The sequence below is a fragment of the Felis catus genome, chromosome B1 (assembly GCF_018350175.1).
Source record: "Felis catus isolate Fca126 chromosome B1, F.catus_Fca126_mat1.0, whole genome shotgun sequence".
Classification (NCBI taxonomy): domain Eukaryota; kingdom Metazoa; phylum Chordata; class Mammalia; order Carnivora; family Felidae; genus Felis; species Felis catus.
The window spans coordinates 20,842,876-20,857,667 of NC_058371.1; the positions used below are offsets into that span (position 1 = coordinate 20,842,876).

Here is a 14,792-nt window from a genome sequence, read left to right on the forward strand (position 1 = left end):
ACAATACATGGTCAAGAGTTCAATAACGTCATTTACTTCCTTCTGGGATTTTGATCTAGCAAAAACTGAAATGCTAATTGAAGGCCAGTATCCATTTTATGTGAAAATCTAAAAGATATGCTCTATGAGATTTTGCTTATGTTATCTTAAGACTATGAAATTCTGTCCCACGTCCTTTAAAAAGTTATGTTGAATTTTATAATAGCAGTATCTTCAGTATTATTATTTACATTAGCTCCTTGTAATTTTCAGTTTCAGAAAGACCAAGTCTTTAGGTTCTGGGGAAAGAGAAGTGAAAAGAAGGATAGGAAATTGACAGAAACCTCTCAGTAGGAGGGAAGACTCTGTGTTGATTCGACCTAATATTGGAAATGTTGTATGGACACAGGAAGAATGAACAGATGGCTCATTGTAGCATGACTTGACATACATCAGGGAGGAATAACAGCGTGTCTTTATGGGTTTAGTTGTGACATCTATAAACACTGTTGTAGGAGTTGGGATAATTTAGCCTAGTGAAAAGTGTCTGTCTTCAAATTTATAACATAGTCGTAAATAAGGAAGAATCTGACCCTTTTCTAATGTGGGGTGAAGAAAGGAATCCAGGTTGGTAATAAAGAAATTTATGATTAGGTGTTGAGTGTTAGAGCAGAACTGGATGCCCAGGACTAGGGGTTGCACGTCAGTTAAGAAACAAACAAAAAATCCAATGGCAGGGAAATGAAGTTTGAGAACCAGACAGTGAATGAATGCACCTGTAGATTGCCGCTCTGGCCCGGTAAGGCTGTGGTGATATAAAAATGCCAGTGGTTTGTATGGTTAGCAAGGGGACCAGGATAAAAAGATTAACTTTTATGGGAAAAGAGGACCGGAAAACTTTGCAAGCATGTTTGTTTGTTTGGTTGGTTTTTTTCTTGGATGTGGAGAGAAAATGACAAAGTGCTGGGTTTATATTCTTGAGTGCTGTGTAACATGGTAATTAATCTCTTAGGGAAAGCGAAATAGTACTGTTAAAAATCCTTATGGGAGCTAAGCTTCTGGACAGTGCACTTTTTCAGAGATGACTCAATTGTGGAGACATGTGGATTTAGAATGGTGTTTTAAGGAAACACTGATTTCTGCACCCCCCCCCCGCCACAGCTCATTACTGTTGATTCCTTTATTTTTTTTTTAAATACCACTTAACGAGATTTGAAACCATTTTTTATTTGTCTTTATCTGTACATGCTGGTACTATTCTTCACACTTTCACTGTGAGGTTTTTGACACTGTTACAACATAGACTCCCCTGCCCAAAACACTGCAATAAATAATGGTAATGATGTTATATTCCTAAAGTAACCACAAAGTCCACTCGTGTAGCATTAGCAGAAGAACACTATTTCATGGGACTTCATTATGGATCAAGTATATTGTGAGTGAACATATAATGTGAAAATACATTCTCACTTGGAGTTCACAGGGCAGGAATCAAGCCACGTTCCTGTCTTTTTCTTCTGCCCTTTCCCTGCCCCAAGTACAAATACAAATCTTAAGGATTCTATAGAGGATTTGGTTTCCCTTTATAATCCAAGGGGAAGCCATAAATGAGAAGAGGACTTGCACCATTTTGGAAGACCCCTTAAGCAACTGTGAAAGATACTTAGTGTTTGTTTTGATACTTATTTTTTGATGCTAAAGAGCTTTAGTCATTACCGGGCAAAAGCAGAAATAAGACTCAGCAAGGCATCTATTTAAGTCTTTGTTATCATTGTTTCTCCATGCTTTCAAATGGCGATTCTGATGGAAAACCAAGTTGTAAAGTATCACCGTTATATTTTAAAGTCGTATTCTTTATTCTGCAGTGTCACTGTTCCTTGATGTGCTAAGTTTGCCTTTCACCTTTAGTGTCCCAATGAAGAACCAGAGGCAAAATTAGAGACCACAGCAAAATGGAAGGTGCTCTTTCCAAGGATTCATGGGTATATTACACCAAAAGCATAGTATTTGCTCATGTAATTTTTCCCTCTACCTTTTACCCTGACACATTCCCTGGGAAATGTTGTAGGTCTAATTCTGTGGCAGCCCCCTTGGCCTCGTGAACTGTGGTAGTGGACCCAGAATTAGACCACAGCCTAAACAACATAAGTTAGCATCATAGTGTCTCCAAGAGTTCTCGGTCTAGTCATTCTTTTAGTGCCTGGAAACAATTTTTTGGTTGGTTTTTTTTTTTTTATGTTTATTTATTTTTGAGAGAGAGACAGAGCGCGAGAGGCAGAGGGGCAGAGAGAGAAGGAGTCGCAGAATCCCAAGCTGGCTCCAGGCTCTGAGCTGTCTGCATAAAGCCCGACGTGGGGCTTGAACTCACGGAGTGTAAGATCATGACCTGAGCTGAAGTCGGACACTTAACCCACTGAGCCACCCAGGCACCCCCCCACCCTTTTTTTTTTTTTTTTTCCTGAGAGAATGCCTCTGTGAGAGGAAAGATGTACATGTCAGTTAAAGATGTTTTTCATTGTTTAGGTGGGACTTTTGTGTTTTAGCTTTAGGACTCAGGTACCTTGTTCCAGGGCAAATGAGGGAGTTTTACCTCCTGGATATAGTAAGGAAGGATCTGGACCAGCTCTCATCCTTGTTACTGTCATGGAGTTTGTACGTCGTCGTTCTCACATTTAACACAGCTGGCTGCTGTTGTTTATTATGATTAGATTATTGGCACATCTGCCTTGTCCCCGTGGAGATGGATGCTCTTCATCGCTGCACCTTAGGCATGTTTGTTACAAGGCACGGACGGCCGTTTGATTTGTCTTCCAGCTTTGATTTGGGATGAAAACTTGACTGGACAAGACACATAAACTTGGATTATGCCAGGATGCGTGGTCACGTTGGTTATAGCATTAGCTTCATATTGCTAACGTGCAGTAATAACTGGCATATTGTGGGGTGCTTAGTGAGCACTTGTTGATTCAAGGGGAAAGGAACAGATTGTGGAAAATCGATGCTGTATTTATCTATAAACTAAAATGTACGCTTCCGTATTACAGCTGGGAATGCCACTGTCATCAAGTATGAGGAAAAACCTCCCAAACCAGCATTTCAGAATGGTTCCTCAGGATCCTTATATTTGAAGCCTTTGGGACCCAGAGCTCATGCACACTTACTAAAAACTCCTCCAAAAGGTATGTTCCTCACTGCAGAGAAAACTGGGAGAGAAAATATTTAAGTCCTTACCTTGTATAAAGTTAAAATTGGCAACTAGTCTCATGGCATAGTGAACCGTTGTTTACGAACAATCTCTCCGAAAAAGGACACGTAATACATTTTAACACCAGGGAGGTCAGTCTTCTTCACAGAGTCAGTAGGTTCTCTAGTTAAAACTTGATACATAGAAATCAGGAGACAGAACACAGGTGTAAGGTGAAGATAATTAAGACTTCCAGAGTTAAATTATTCTAAGATAGTGATCTGGAACAATGAGATAGAAATGCACAATTTACTTCCCACCTTTGTTCCAAACTGTTTGTTTCTTTCCCCCTGTTCTTTCTCTTCTCCTTCTTTGTATTACTCAGTTAGTGATTGCCGCGGCTACAAAGAATAACTCTCGGGTTTACAAAATATATGGTATATACTTAATACGGAGTGTTTTCATGAAGCTTTATCGCCAGGTCTGAAGTGGGTCTGAAGCACAGTAGAAGGTGGGTTAGTGCTTAGTGAACCGAAAGATTTCTTGAGAGACTTGAGCTGTAATGTCTGATCCATATTAGAGGTGGCGGTTGTTAGGTTTTTTTACAAAACTATTTTATTTACACTACTGGTAGCTGGGATCTACTGTAGTTACTATGGGATATAATCATTTTATCAATGACAGGAAAAAAGATCTTCCAGTGTTTCAGTTTTAACCGAATGCAATTGCTTAGTTACAGAGCAAGAAGCAATTAATAATGATGGGGAGAGGGGAACTAAAAATATGTGTGTACATTACTTCAATCCTGGGTTAAGATCTATCTAACAAATTTTCTTGATTTTTATTAGTCATAAAAACAAAGGACAAATAGATTGTAAATGTTTTCTTTATAGATAATTTCAATTAGAAAATAATAGTTGAATGAAAGCAATACTGTGGTTTGTGTAAGTGAACAGGTAAGGGAGGCAAGAGAAGTAGTCAAAACTGGACACATAACATATTGCCAAGTATAACCAAAGAATATCTGCCTTGAGGACACCATTTACAGGCAGTAATTATACTTTGGCACAGGTCAATTTTTATCTTAGATTCAAGGCAAGTACAAGTCAGTAGTTACGATTATAAGATATATCTTATAATTCTTACGGGCTCTTTTTTGAGCCCGTAAGAATTAGGCTTTTGATTTGCTAATCTCTCTACTTTTTTTTTCTGAGAGAGCGAGCCAGTGGGGTAGAGCAGCTGAGGGAGAGAAAGAGAATATTAAGCAGGCTCCACGCTCAGTGCAGAGTCTGACATGGGACACAGTCCCAAAATTCTCGGATCATAACCTGAGCTGAAATCAAGAGGTGGACACTCAAACTGACTGAGTCACTTAGGTGCCCCTAATTCCTCTCCTTTTTTTTTTTTTTAAATGTTTGTTTATTTTTGAGAGAGAGACAGAGCATGAGCAGGGGAGGGGCAGAGAGAGAGGGAGACACAACCCCAAGCAGGCTCCTGGCTCTGAGCTGTCACCCAAGAGCCTGACATGGGGCTCGAACCCACAAACCATGAGATTATGACCTGAGCCAAAGTCAGACACTTAACCGACTGAGCCTCCCTGGCGCCCCTTTATCCCTCTTCTTTTAACAATGACTGAAAGTGGCAGTAGCCATAGTGGCACACACTAATATGTTAAAGTGTCAGGGAAAACCAGGAACACACAGGGTCCTCCTTTATTCCATCAACCACAAACAGCTGTTGCATTTCCTCCATTTTTTTCTCCGTAATGGTTATGGTTATGGTTATGGTTATGGTTGTTATGGTTATGGTTTTGGTTTTGGTTTTGGTTTTGGTTTCAAGAAAACTCAGGGCATAATGTGTACACTCTCAGGGCACCTGGGTGGCTCAGTTGGTTAAATAACGGATTCTTGATTTCGGCTCAGGTCGTGATCTCACGGTTTGCAGGGTCCCAGCCCTGTGTCACACCCTGCACTGTTGTTAGGGAACCTGCTCAGGATTTTTTCTTTCTCTCCCTCTCTCCTCCCCTCCCTCCCTCCCTCCCTCCTTCTCTCTCTCTGTCTCTCCCCCACTTTCTCTCTGCCCTACCCCCTTTGTCTCTCTCTCTCTCAAAATAAATAAGCAAACTTAAAAATAATGTGTATACTTGACTGTGTCTTGCTTTTTATTAATTTAGTGGCATATCACAAGAGCGTCTTCATTTTAAATGGCTATTTAATAGTCTATTTTCCAATTCCATACTTGTGGACAATTTCTGGCTTAGGACTATGGCATGTGGTACTGAGGTGAGCGGACATTTTTGAATGTGAACATTCATCACTTCAGATTCTAATGACTTCTATGAGATATCCCTGAAAGAGGAATTGCTGGTTAAACTGTATGAATCGTGTTGAAATTGTTAATATGTGACTCAGTACTTTTCCAGAAAGGTGTTGGTCTCTTACCACAGTGTGAGAGTGTCCATTGCTCATCCTTTTCCATATTTTGTGTGTACGTGCGTAAAGAATCCTGTAGTAACTTGGGGTTCATCACCTAGTGAACGTTTATCAATGCTTTGTCTTTTCTACACCATTGAAGAGAAAATAGGCATAAATATGGGCAAGGAGATTCTCCAGTGTGCCAGCAAGTTCTTATCTGTCCATGGTCTTAAATAAGTTTCTACTGCATCAGACGACCCCTTGCCGGGATGGCATTCTGGCTGGAATGACATCATTGTGGGAATCTGCGGTTTTTATTGATGATGATAAAACCCCAGCATCTGAAACATACACCAGTAACTTAAAAGAGGTGTCAGATGTCAAAATTGGATACTAAATAACTTCCAGAGAATTGGAACTTGATGATTCCACCGATAACTATACAGAATAGGGAACTCCAATGTTCTAAAATGTCTCACTATTGAATTTGCAAGCTTTTGTATCACACAGCTTTTACTTAAGTGGGAATGAGTGATTTTCATTAATAATGGCCACAGATTTTAAGAGGTGACAGTGTCTGTAAAACTCCGCAGATAGAATGTGGCAGCTATTGTAGTAATTTGTAGGTGATGACGCTCTAGAAATGACAATCTCTGGTCAAGTGGAAGCACTTTCTAGTTTTCTTCTAGTGATTGATCTTTGTACCTCTGTACTTGTTACCATCACTTGTATTTTTTTTATAAGCTTAATAACGTATAGTTAAATTAGCCAATTTTACAAATTTACAATTTTACTAATAAAATTGTAGTATATTTGGTGATTGGATATACATACACATGGCGGAAGGACCCCCCCAGTTGTGTTTCATATTGTGTCAGTTTGGAGAAAAAGCTTCAGTATTTTTTTCTTCATAGCTAAACAGCACGTGGGCTGGATTCAATGCCTGGCAGTTTTATAAATCACACACTCTTGGCTGTCTGTCATAGCGCCCTGCCCTTTTTGCTGTGTCAGCAGTGGAATAGCATGAAGTATGTAATATGTGTGTAAATTCAGCACTGTTAACATTTGCATTGCAGCTGTTCTTGACTGAAAAAAATACTCTCGATTTCCTATCATATTTAACTTGTGACCGTGAATTCATATCACCTTTAAGCTATCATTCTGTTATTTGGAAAACCATTAAAAATTTTTATTTAATGTTTATTCATTTTTGAGAGACAGGGAGTGAGTAGAAGAGAGGCAAAGAGCAAAGGAGACACAGAACCTGAAGCAGGCTCCAGGCTCTGAGCTGTCGGCACAGAGCCTGATGTAGGGCTCGAACCCACAACCATGAGATCATGACCTGAGCCAAGGTCGGCTGCTTAACCAACTGAGCCACCCAGGCACCCCTGAAAAATCATTTTATACCTAGAAGATACTTGATAGAGTTGACTCTATTTCACTGTTATTTCCCATATGGGACCTAAAATTTAGATAATGAATTGCTTTTCAAAATACCTTTTTTTTTTGTTTAGAAAATATTCTTTGTTTTGTTTTTGTTTTGAAAATATTTTTAGGGACGCCTGGATGGCTCAGTTGGTTAAGTGTCCAACTTAGGCTCAGGTCATGATCCCTTGGTTCGTGCATTTGAGCCCCACGTCGGGCTCTGTGCTGACAGCTCAGAGCCTAGAGCCTGCTTCGGATTCTGTGTCTCCCTCTCTCTCTGCCCCTCTGCTGCTTGCATGCTGTCTCTCTCAATAATAAATAAACATTAAAAAAATTAAAAAAAAATTTTAAAACAGCTAATTTTTGTATGATATTTCATTCAAAACATGAGTATTTTACAAATATTTCTTTTATTTTTTAGGTCCCTCAAGAAAAAATCTGTTTACGGCTTTTAATGTGGGTAAGTGACAACTTTAAATATGGAGAGAGAAAAAAAGTATCTTTTTGTGAAGTTATGTTATTGTTGAAAGCATTTAAATGTACTTACAATGAGTTTTCACTATTTTGCTTAAAATGGAATTCAGGTTTGTGGCATAAACTCAACTGATTATGGCTGGGACCGGCATAGGTTAAAACTTGATCAGCATGATTGACAAGCTGTCTGATCCCAAAGGATGTTTTATTAATCATCGATAATTTTAGTTTTTTAAAAATGATTTTTTAAAAATGTGATCTAAAGTGGAGAGCATACTTTTTATTTTTTTTTATTTAAAAAAAAATTTTTTTCAATGTTTATTTATTTTTGGGACAGAGAGAGACAGAGCATGAACGGGGGAGGGGCAGAAAGAGAGGGAGACACAGAATCGGAAACAGGCTCCAGGCTCTGAGCCATCAGCCCAGAGCCTGACACGGGGCTTGAACTCACAGACTGCGAGATCATGACCTGGCTGAAGTCGGACGCTTAACCGACTGCGCCACCCAGGCGCCCCGAGAGCATACTTTTTAAAAGAACAATAAATGTTCTTTTAAAATTGGGTAGTCTTTCATCGCTAAATCTCCACATCAGGTTTTAATACCTTTTAACGATTCGGCAGGTTAACATTTTTCTGTTCTTTTTTACATTTCTACTGAACATACTTGGATCTATCTCTATGACAGCTTGCAGCCTCACCCATTTGAACCACAACTGGGAATCTAAAAGTTTTGTCTCTTGAGAAGCCATAAAGATTCATAAAGTGTATTCACTGCAGTTCCCGTATTTAATCTATAGCCAGTCAGGTCCCCATGTTGCCACCTGCATCCTCTTATTAAATATCCAGTTATAAGACAGTTACATAGCTTCTACATGCAGTGAAGATTACAATGGCAATTTACAAGGGAGAAAAGTATCATAGCACATTGACTACAGTTTATCATGCTTGTGACAGTGTTGAGTGCTAAGAATATAGTGGTGAGCCAGAAATGAACAAGGGCCTTCTCTTCAGGAAATTAGGCAGGAGGTATAAATTTGGGATGCCCTGTATTTAGATAGTAATTAAAGAAAATAGGGTGGATAACGTAATACAGGTAATAATGAATATCCTCACTGTTTCCAAGTTGTGTCCAGTTTCTCAGCTTAATAAGGCAGGGGCGTGTGAGGGAATTATATCACAAGTGTTAACCTTTTCTAAGTTCTTAAAGCTAGAGAAGACTCAACCATCCAAAGTGACTGAAATTCTAAAGTTCCCCGGTCACCTGAGCTTTAATATATTTTTACCAAATCTTTTCTGATTTAAAAACAACAACAAAAACTATTTTACACCCTTGGAGATTTTTGTTTTCTTTTGCTTTAAGTTTTTAGCACATCCTGGTATTTGGGAGAAAAAGAGAGCTGATATGCTGTAGGATGACTTTATGTTAAATATCAGATAATCTTTGGGGTGCCTGGGTGGCTCAGTTGGTTAAACATCCAACTTCGGCTCAGGTCATGATCTCACAGTTCGCGAGTTCAAGCCCCATGTCGGATTCTGTGCTGACAGTTCATAGCCTGGAGGCTTCTTCCAATTCTATGTCTCCCTCTCTCTCTGCCCCTCCCCTGCTCACATTCTGTCTCTCTGTCTCTCAAAAATAAACAAACATTAAAAAATTAAAAAAAAATCAGATTGCCTTTAATAGGAAGCTATATGGTATAACTCTGTTTAACTGAGAAACTTCCAGAATGTTTTCCAAAGTGCAGCATTTTATATGTCCACCACAGTGTATGAAAGGTCTAGTGTCTTCACATTGTTGCCAACACTGGCTTTTATCTTTCTTTATGATAGCCATTTTAATGAGTATGAAATGGTATCTCACTGTGGTTTTGATTTGCATTTCCCTGATGGATAATGATGTTGAGCATCTTTTCATTCTCTTTTATGGGTAATAGTCCACTGTGTGTGTGTGTGTGTGTGTGTGTGTGTGTGTGTGTGTGTTTACTTGCAAGATATATATATCTATGGTAATACATATACATATATATGTATATGTATAACTTATTCTTTATTCGTTTATTGATGGGCATTTAAGTTACTTCCATACTTGGCTGTTGCAAATAATGCTTCAGTGAACCTAGGGGTACGTAAATCTATTCAGATTCGCATTTTCAGGGTGCCTGAGTGGCTCAGTCAGTTGTGTCTGTTTCTTGGTATTAGCCCAGATCTTGATATCAGGGTTGTGAGTTCATGCTCCGCATTGGGCTGCATACGGGCCGAATGTGCTGGGTTTGATTGTTAAAAAACAAACAAACAAACAAACAAAAATACAAACAAATCAAATTAGTGTTTTCATGTTCTTGAGATAAATATCCAGAAGTGAAATTGCTAGATTATATGGTATTTCTATTTTTAATTTGCTGAAGAAACACCCTGCTCCTTTCCATAGTGGCGGCACCTGCTTACATTCCCAGCAATGGTGCATGATGGTTTCCTCACATCCTCACCAATGCTTGTTATTTCTTGTCTTTTTGGTAATAGCCATTCTGATGGGTATAGAGCAGTATCTCATAGAGGTTATGATGTGCATTTCCCTGATGAATAGTGACGTGGAGCATCTTTTCATGTATCTGTTACCCATCAATATGTCTTTGCAAAAATGTCTATTCAGTTCCTCTGCCCACTTTTTATTTGGACTCTTATTTGATTTGGTTGTGTTTCATTTTTGGTGTTGAATTATAAAACTTCATGTATTTTGGATATTAACCCCTTATTGGATATATCATTTGCAAATATTTTCTTCCATTTAGTAGTTGCCTTTCATGTCTTAATGGTTTCCTTTGCAGTGCAAAAGCTTTTTAGTTTCATACAGTCCTGTTTGTTTTTTTCTTTTATTGTCCTTTGTTGATGAGACAGATCCAAAATATATATATATATATATATATATATATATATTGGCAAGACTGATGTCAAAGTTTACTGCCTATCTTTTAGTTTTATGGTTTCAGGTCTTACATTTAGCTCTTCAATCCATTTCAAGTTTATTTTAGTGTATGGTGTAAAAAAGGGGTACAGTTTTATTTTTTTGCAAGTAGCTTCCGGTTTCCCCAACACCATTGATTGAAGAGACTGTCTTTCCCCCACTCTATCTTCTTGCCTCTTTTGTCATAGGTGAATTGACCTATATGCATGGGTTTAGTTACGGGTTTTCTGTTCTGTTGTATTAGTTTATGTATCTATTTTTTCAGGACTACACTATTTTGATTACTACAGCTTTGTAGTATAGTTTGAAATCTGGGAGTGTGATACACTCAGCTGTGTTCTTCTTTCTCAAGATTATTTTGGCTATTTGGGGTCTGTTGTGGTTCCACACAAATTTTCAGATTATTTGTTCTAGTACTGTGGAAAATGTTATGGGCATTTTCATAGGGATTGCATTGAATCTGTAGGTTACTCTGGGTGGTGTGGGCAGAGTACAAGTTTTTGGTGCATCCTGTGGGTTCTGGAATGTTCTTCCGTTTTCATTTGTCTCAAGGTATTTTTTTTTATTTTCTCTTTGAGTTTTTCACTGATCTGTTGTTTAGTAACATGTTGTTTATCCTCCATATGTTTATCTTTTCCAGTTTTTTTTTCTAATTTTTATTCTAGTTTCATACCATTTTGGTTGGAAAAGATTCTTGAAATGATTTCAGTCTTCTTAAATTTATTGAGACTTGTTTTGTGACTTGTGCTCTCTCCTAGAGAATGTTCCATGTGTTGTTGAAAAAATATGTATTTTTCTGGTATTGGATGGAATGTTCTGTTTATAGCTGTTCATTCCATCCGGCTTAGTGTGTCATTTCAGGCTACTATTTCCCTGTTGATTTTTTTCTGAATGCTGTCTACTTATGTGAGTGGAGTGTTAACGTCCCCTGCTCTTATACTGTTGGCAATTTCTCCCTTTATGTCTGTTAATACTGGCTTTATCTATTTAGGTACTCCTATGTTGGGTGCATCGATGTTTATAATTGTTAAATTGTTTTTGTTAGGTTGAACCCTTTATTGTTATGTAATTCCCTTCTTTGTTAGTCTTTCTTATAAAGTCTGCTTTGTCTGATAGAAGTATTGTTGACCACTTTCTTTTTGTTTCTATTTGTGTGGCTTATTTTTTTCACATCCTTTCACTTTTAGTCTGTGTGTCTTTACATCTAAAGGGAATCTCTTGTAGGCAATATATAGATGGGTCTTGTTTTTTCATCCTTTCAGCCAGTCTGTGTCTTTTGATTTGAGTATTTAGTCCATTTACATTTAATCATTGAGAAGTATGAATTTATTACAATTTTGTTTTCTGGTTGTTTTTGTAGTTCTATTTCCTTCTACTTCTCTTGCTCTCTTCCCTGTGTCTTGATGATTTTCTTTAGTGTTATGTTTAGATTCTTTTCTCTGTTTTTTTGGTGTATCTCTTATAGGTCTTTGGTTTGTGGTTACCATAAGATTTACATATAACACCCTATATATGTAGCAGTCTGTATTAAATTGGTGGTTACTTAAAGCACTACATTTCTACTCCCTCTCTCACAATGTTTGATGTACTTGATGTCATATTTTACATCTTTTCATTTTGGTATGCCTTAACTATTGTAGATACAATTGATTTCACTGCCTTTGTCTTTTCATCTTTACACTATTTTTGTAAGTGGTTGGCCCATTATTTTTACTATATGTTTGCTTTTACCACTGAGATTTTTTTTTTCTTTCATTGATTTCTTCTGGTTATGGCCTTTTCTGCTTAAAGAAATCTAACATTTCTTGTAAGGCCAGTTTCATGGCGATGGACTTCTTTGACTTTTGTTTGGGAAACTTTTTATCTCTCTTTCAACTCTGAATGATAATCTTTTCCTTTCAGACTTTGAATATAGCATGCCACTCCTTTCTAGCCTGCAGTTTCTGCTGAAAAGTCAGCTGATAACCTAATAATAGTTCCCTTACATGTAACTAATTGCTTTTCTTTTGCTGCTTTTAAGATTCCTTATCTTTTATTATTATCTTTTTTTAAAAAATTTTTTTTTCAACGTTTATTTATTTTTGGAACAGAGAGAGAGCATGAACGGGGGAGGGGCAGAGAGAGAGGGAGACACAGAATCCGAAACAGGCTCCAGGCTCTGAGCCATCAGCCCAGAGCCCGACGCGGGGCCCGAACTCACAGACCGCGAGATCGTGACCTGGCTGAAGTCGGACGCTTAACCGACTGCGCCACCCAGGCGCCCCAATCTTTTTAAGATTTTAAGTAATTTCTACAACCGTTGTGGGACTAGAACCCACAATCCTGAGATCAAGAGTTGGATGCTGTACCCACTGAGCCCGCCAGGCACCCCTCCTTATCTTTCATTTTTGACATTTTAATTATTAATGTGTTTTGTTGTTGACCTCTTTGGATTCATCTTGTATGGGGCTTTCTGTGCTTCCTGAACCTGGATGTCTGCTTCCTTCCCCAGGTTAGGAAAGTCTTGAGCCATGATATCTTCAAGTATATTTTCTGTCCCTGTCTCTGCCTCTTCTCCTTCTGGAGGCCCAGAATACAAATATTAGTACCCTTGATATTATCTCAGAAGATTCGCTACGTATCCTCATTAAATTTTTTTTTTCTTTTTTGCTGTTGAGCTTGGATCATTTCCACTACTTTGGCTTCCAGATTACTGATCTATTTTTCTGCATTCTCTAATCTGCTGATTCTCTCCAGTGTATTTTTCATTTCTGTTATTGCATTCTTAGCTAGGATTGTTATTTTCAATGTAATCTATCTCTTTATTGAAGTTCTCACTCTTTTCCTTTATACTTCTCTTGCATTAGATGAGTTTATTTATAACCATTATTTTGATCTCTTTATCAGGTGGCTTATCTTTGTTTCATTTAGTTCTTTTTCTAAGATTTTGTCTTGTTCTTGTGTTAGGAACATATTCCTGTCTCCTCATTTTGCCTGACTCTGTATGTTTGTTTCCATGTTGTGGGGCCCAGAAGCCAACCCCACCACCACCAGCCCCCCGCCCCGGTCATCTAAATGAGGCATTCCATGGTGCTTCCTTTTTTGGGCTGTGTGTTCATTCCTCTTTCATTGGATCCTTGCTTTTGTGGACAAACTGGTGTGTGGGGCTAGTCCTCCCCCAATTCCTGGAAGGAGCTGCTTTGGAAGGGTACCATTCTGCCTGAGGCTGCCTGTTGCATGTTGCAGATAGAAGCTCCTTGGGTGGTGGCGGTGGGGAGACTGGTCCCAACTAGGGCCTCCTGCTGGGTGAGATGGGGCTGGAGCCACTTTGGAGATGTGTTGAAGAGGGCACATCCATAGGGGAGTACTGAGGCAGGGCAGGTGGTGCTAGTGATGTAGAGGATGAATGTCAGAAGTGGAGTCTACCAGTGTTGGGCCAGCTAGGCAGGAGGGCAGAAAAATGGCACTCACTGGCACTTCCATCCTGGAAAAGTTCCTATAATCCCTGCCTCCTCAGCACATGTCTTAAACTTAGCAAATGTCTTTCATTTATAGCCCAGGTGCTTTTCAAACTGCTCCTGCTTTGCTGTGTCTCAGAGCAACTAAGTTTGTGCACAGGCCTTTTAAGAATGGAGTAGTGGCTTTCTGTAGTGCTCCAGCTCTCCTAGGGTTGAAGTCCCATTGATTTTCAAACACAGATGTTATAGGAACTCTATAACAAGGCCCTTAGGGTGAAGGTGCCCAATGTGGGGCTTGAACCAACCCTTGCTCCTCAGGGAGGATCTCTGGGCCTGTGACAGAGCTCCTGCTTGTGTGCTGCTGTGCTGGAGGTATGGGTCCCATGCATATTGTGTCTCTGTCCCTCTACCCTTCTTGATGTTGCTTTTCCTTTTATCTGTGGCTGCAGAAGAGCTGTTCTGCTAGTCTTGAGGGCATCCTCAGAGAGGATATATATATATCCTATATATATATATAACTATATAACTATATAACTATATATATATATAACTATATATATATATATATATATATATAAAACTATATATATATCCTTATATATAGAGTTGAAGCCTTGCTGTGTCTAGGGGAGGAGGAGGTAAGCTCAGGGTCCCCCTCCTCGGCCACCTTGATCTTCTGTCTACTTCTGATGCTCCGTGTGGAAGCCATTGCTCGATGCAAGCTCACGAGGATTTATGCGTGTGTTTTCTTAGAAGATTTTTATACTTTTAGCTCTCAGGCTTAGGTCTGTGATCCATTCATTTTTTTCAATGAAATACAGGGTCCAATCTCATTCTTTTGCGTGTAGATATCCAGTAGTACCAGCACCATTTGTTGAAAACAGTAGTCTTTCCATCATTGAAATGTCATGGCACCTTTGT

At 38.8% G+C, this 14,792-nt stretch overlaps 1 protein-coding gene across 7 annotated transcripts in view; it reads left to right on the plus strand.

Moving 5' to 3' along the window:
* The window catches only part of MTUS1 (microtubule associated scaffold protein 1), a 173,234-nt gene that overhangs the window by 97,903 nt on the left and 60,539 nt on the right, over window positions 1-14,792 (plus strand). For 5 of the 7 annotated variants that reach the window (XM_045055280.1, XM_003984620.6, XM_045055281.1 and 2 more), the window contains 2 exons: window positions 3,024-3,158; window positions 7,424-7,462. In XM_045055280.1, coding sequence (XP_044911215.1) covers window positions 3,024-3,158; window positions 7,424-7,462 — 174 coding nt within the window. The remainder of the gene's footprint in view (window positions 1-3,023; window positions 3,159-7,423; window positions 7,463-14,792) is intronic. The other 2 variants (XM_045055282.1, XM_045055284.1) reach the window with 1 other exon arrangement.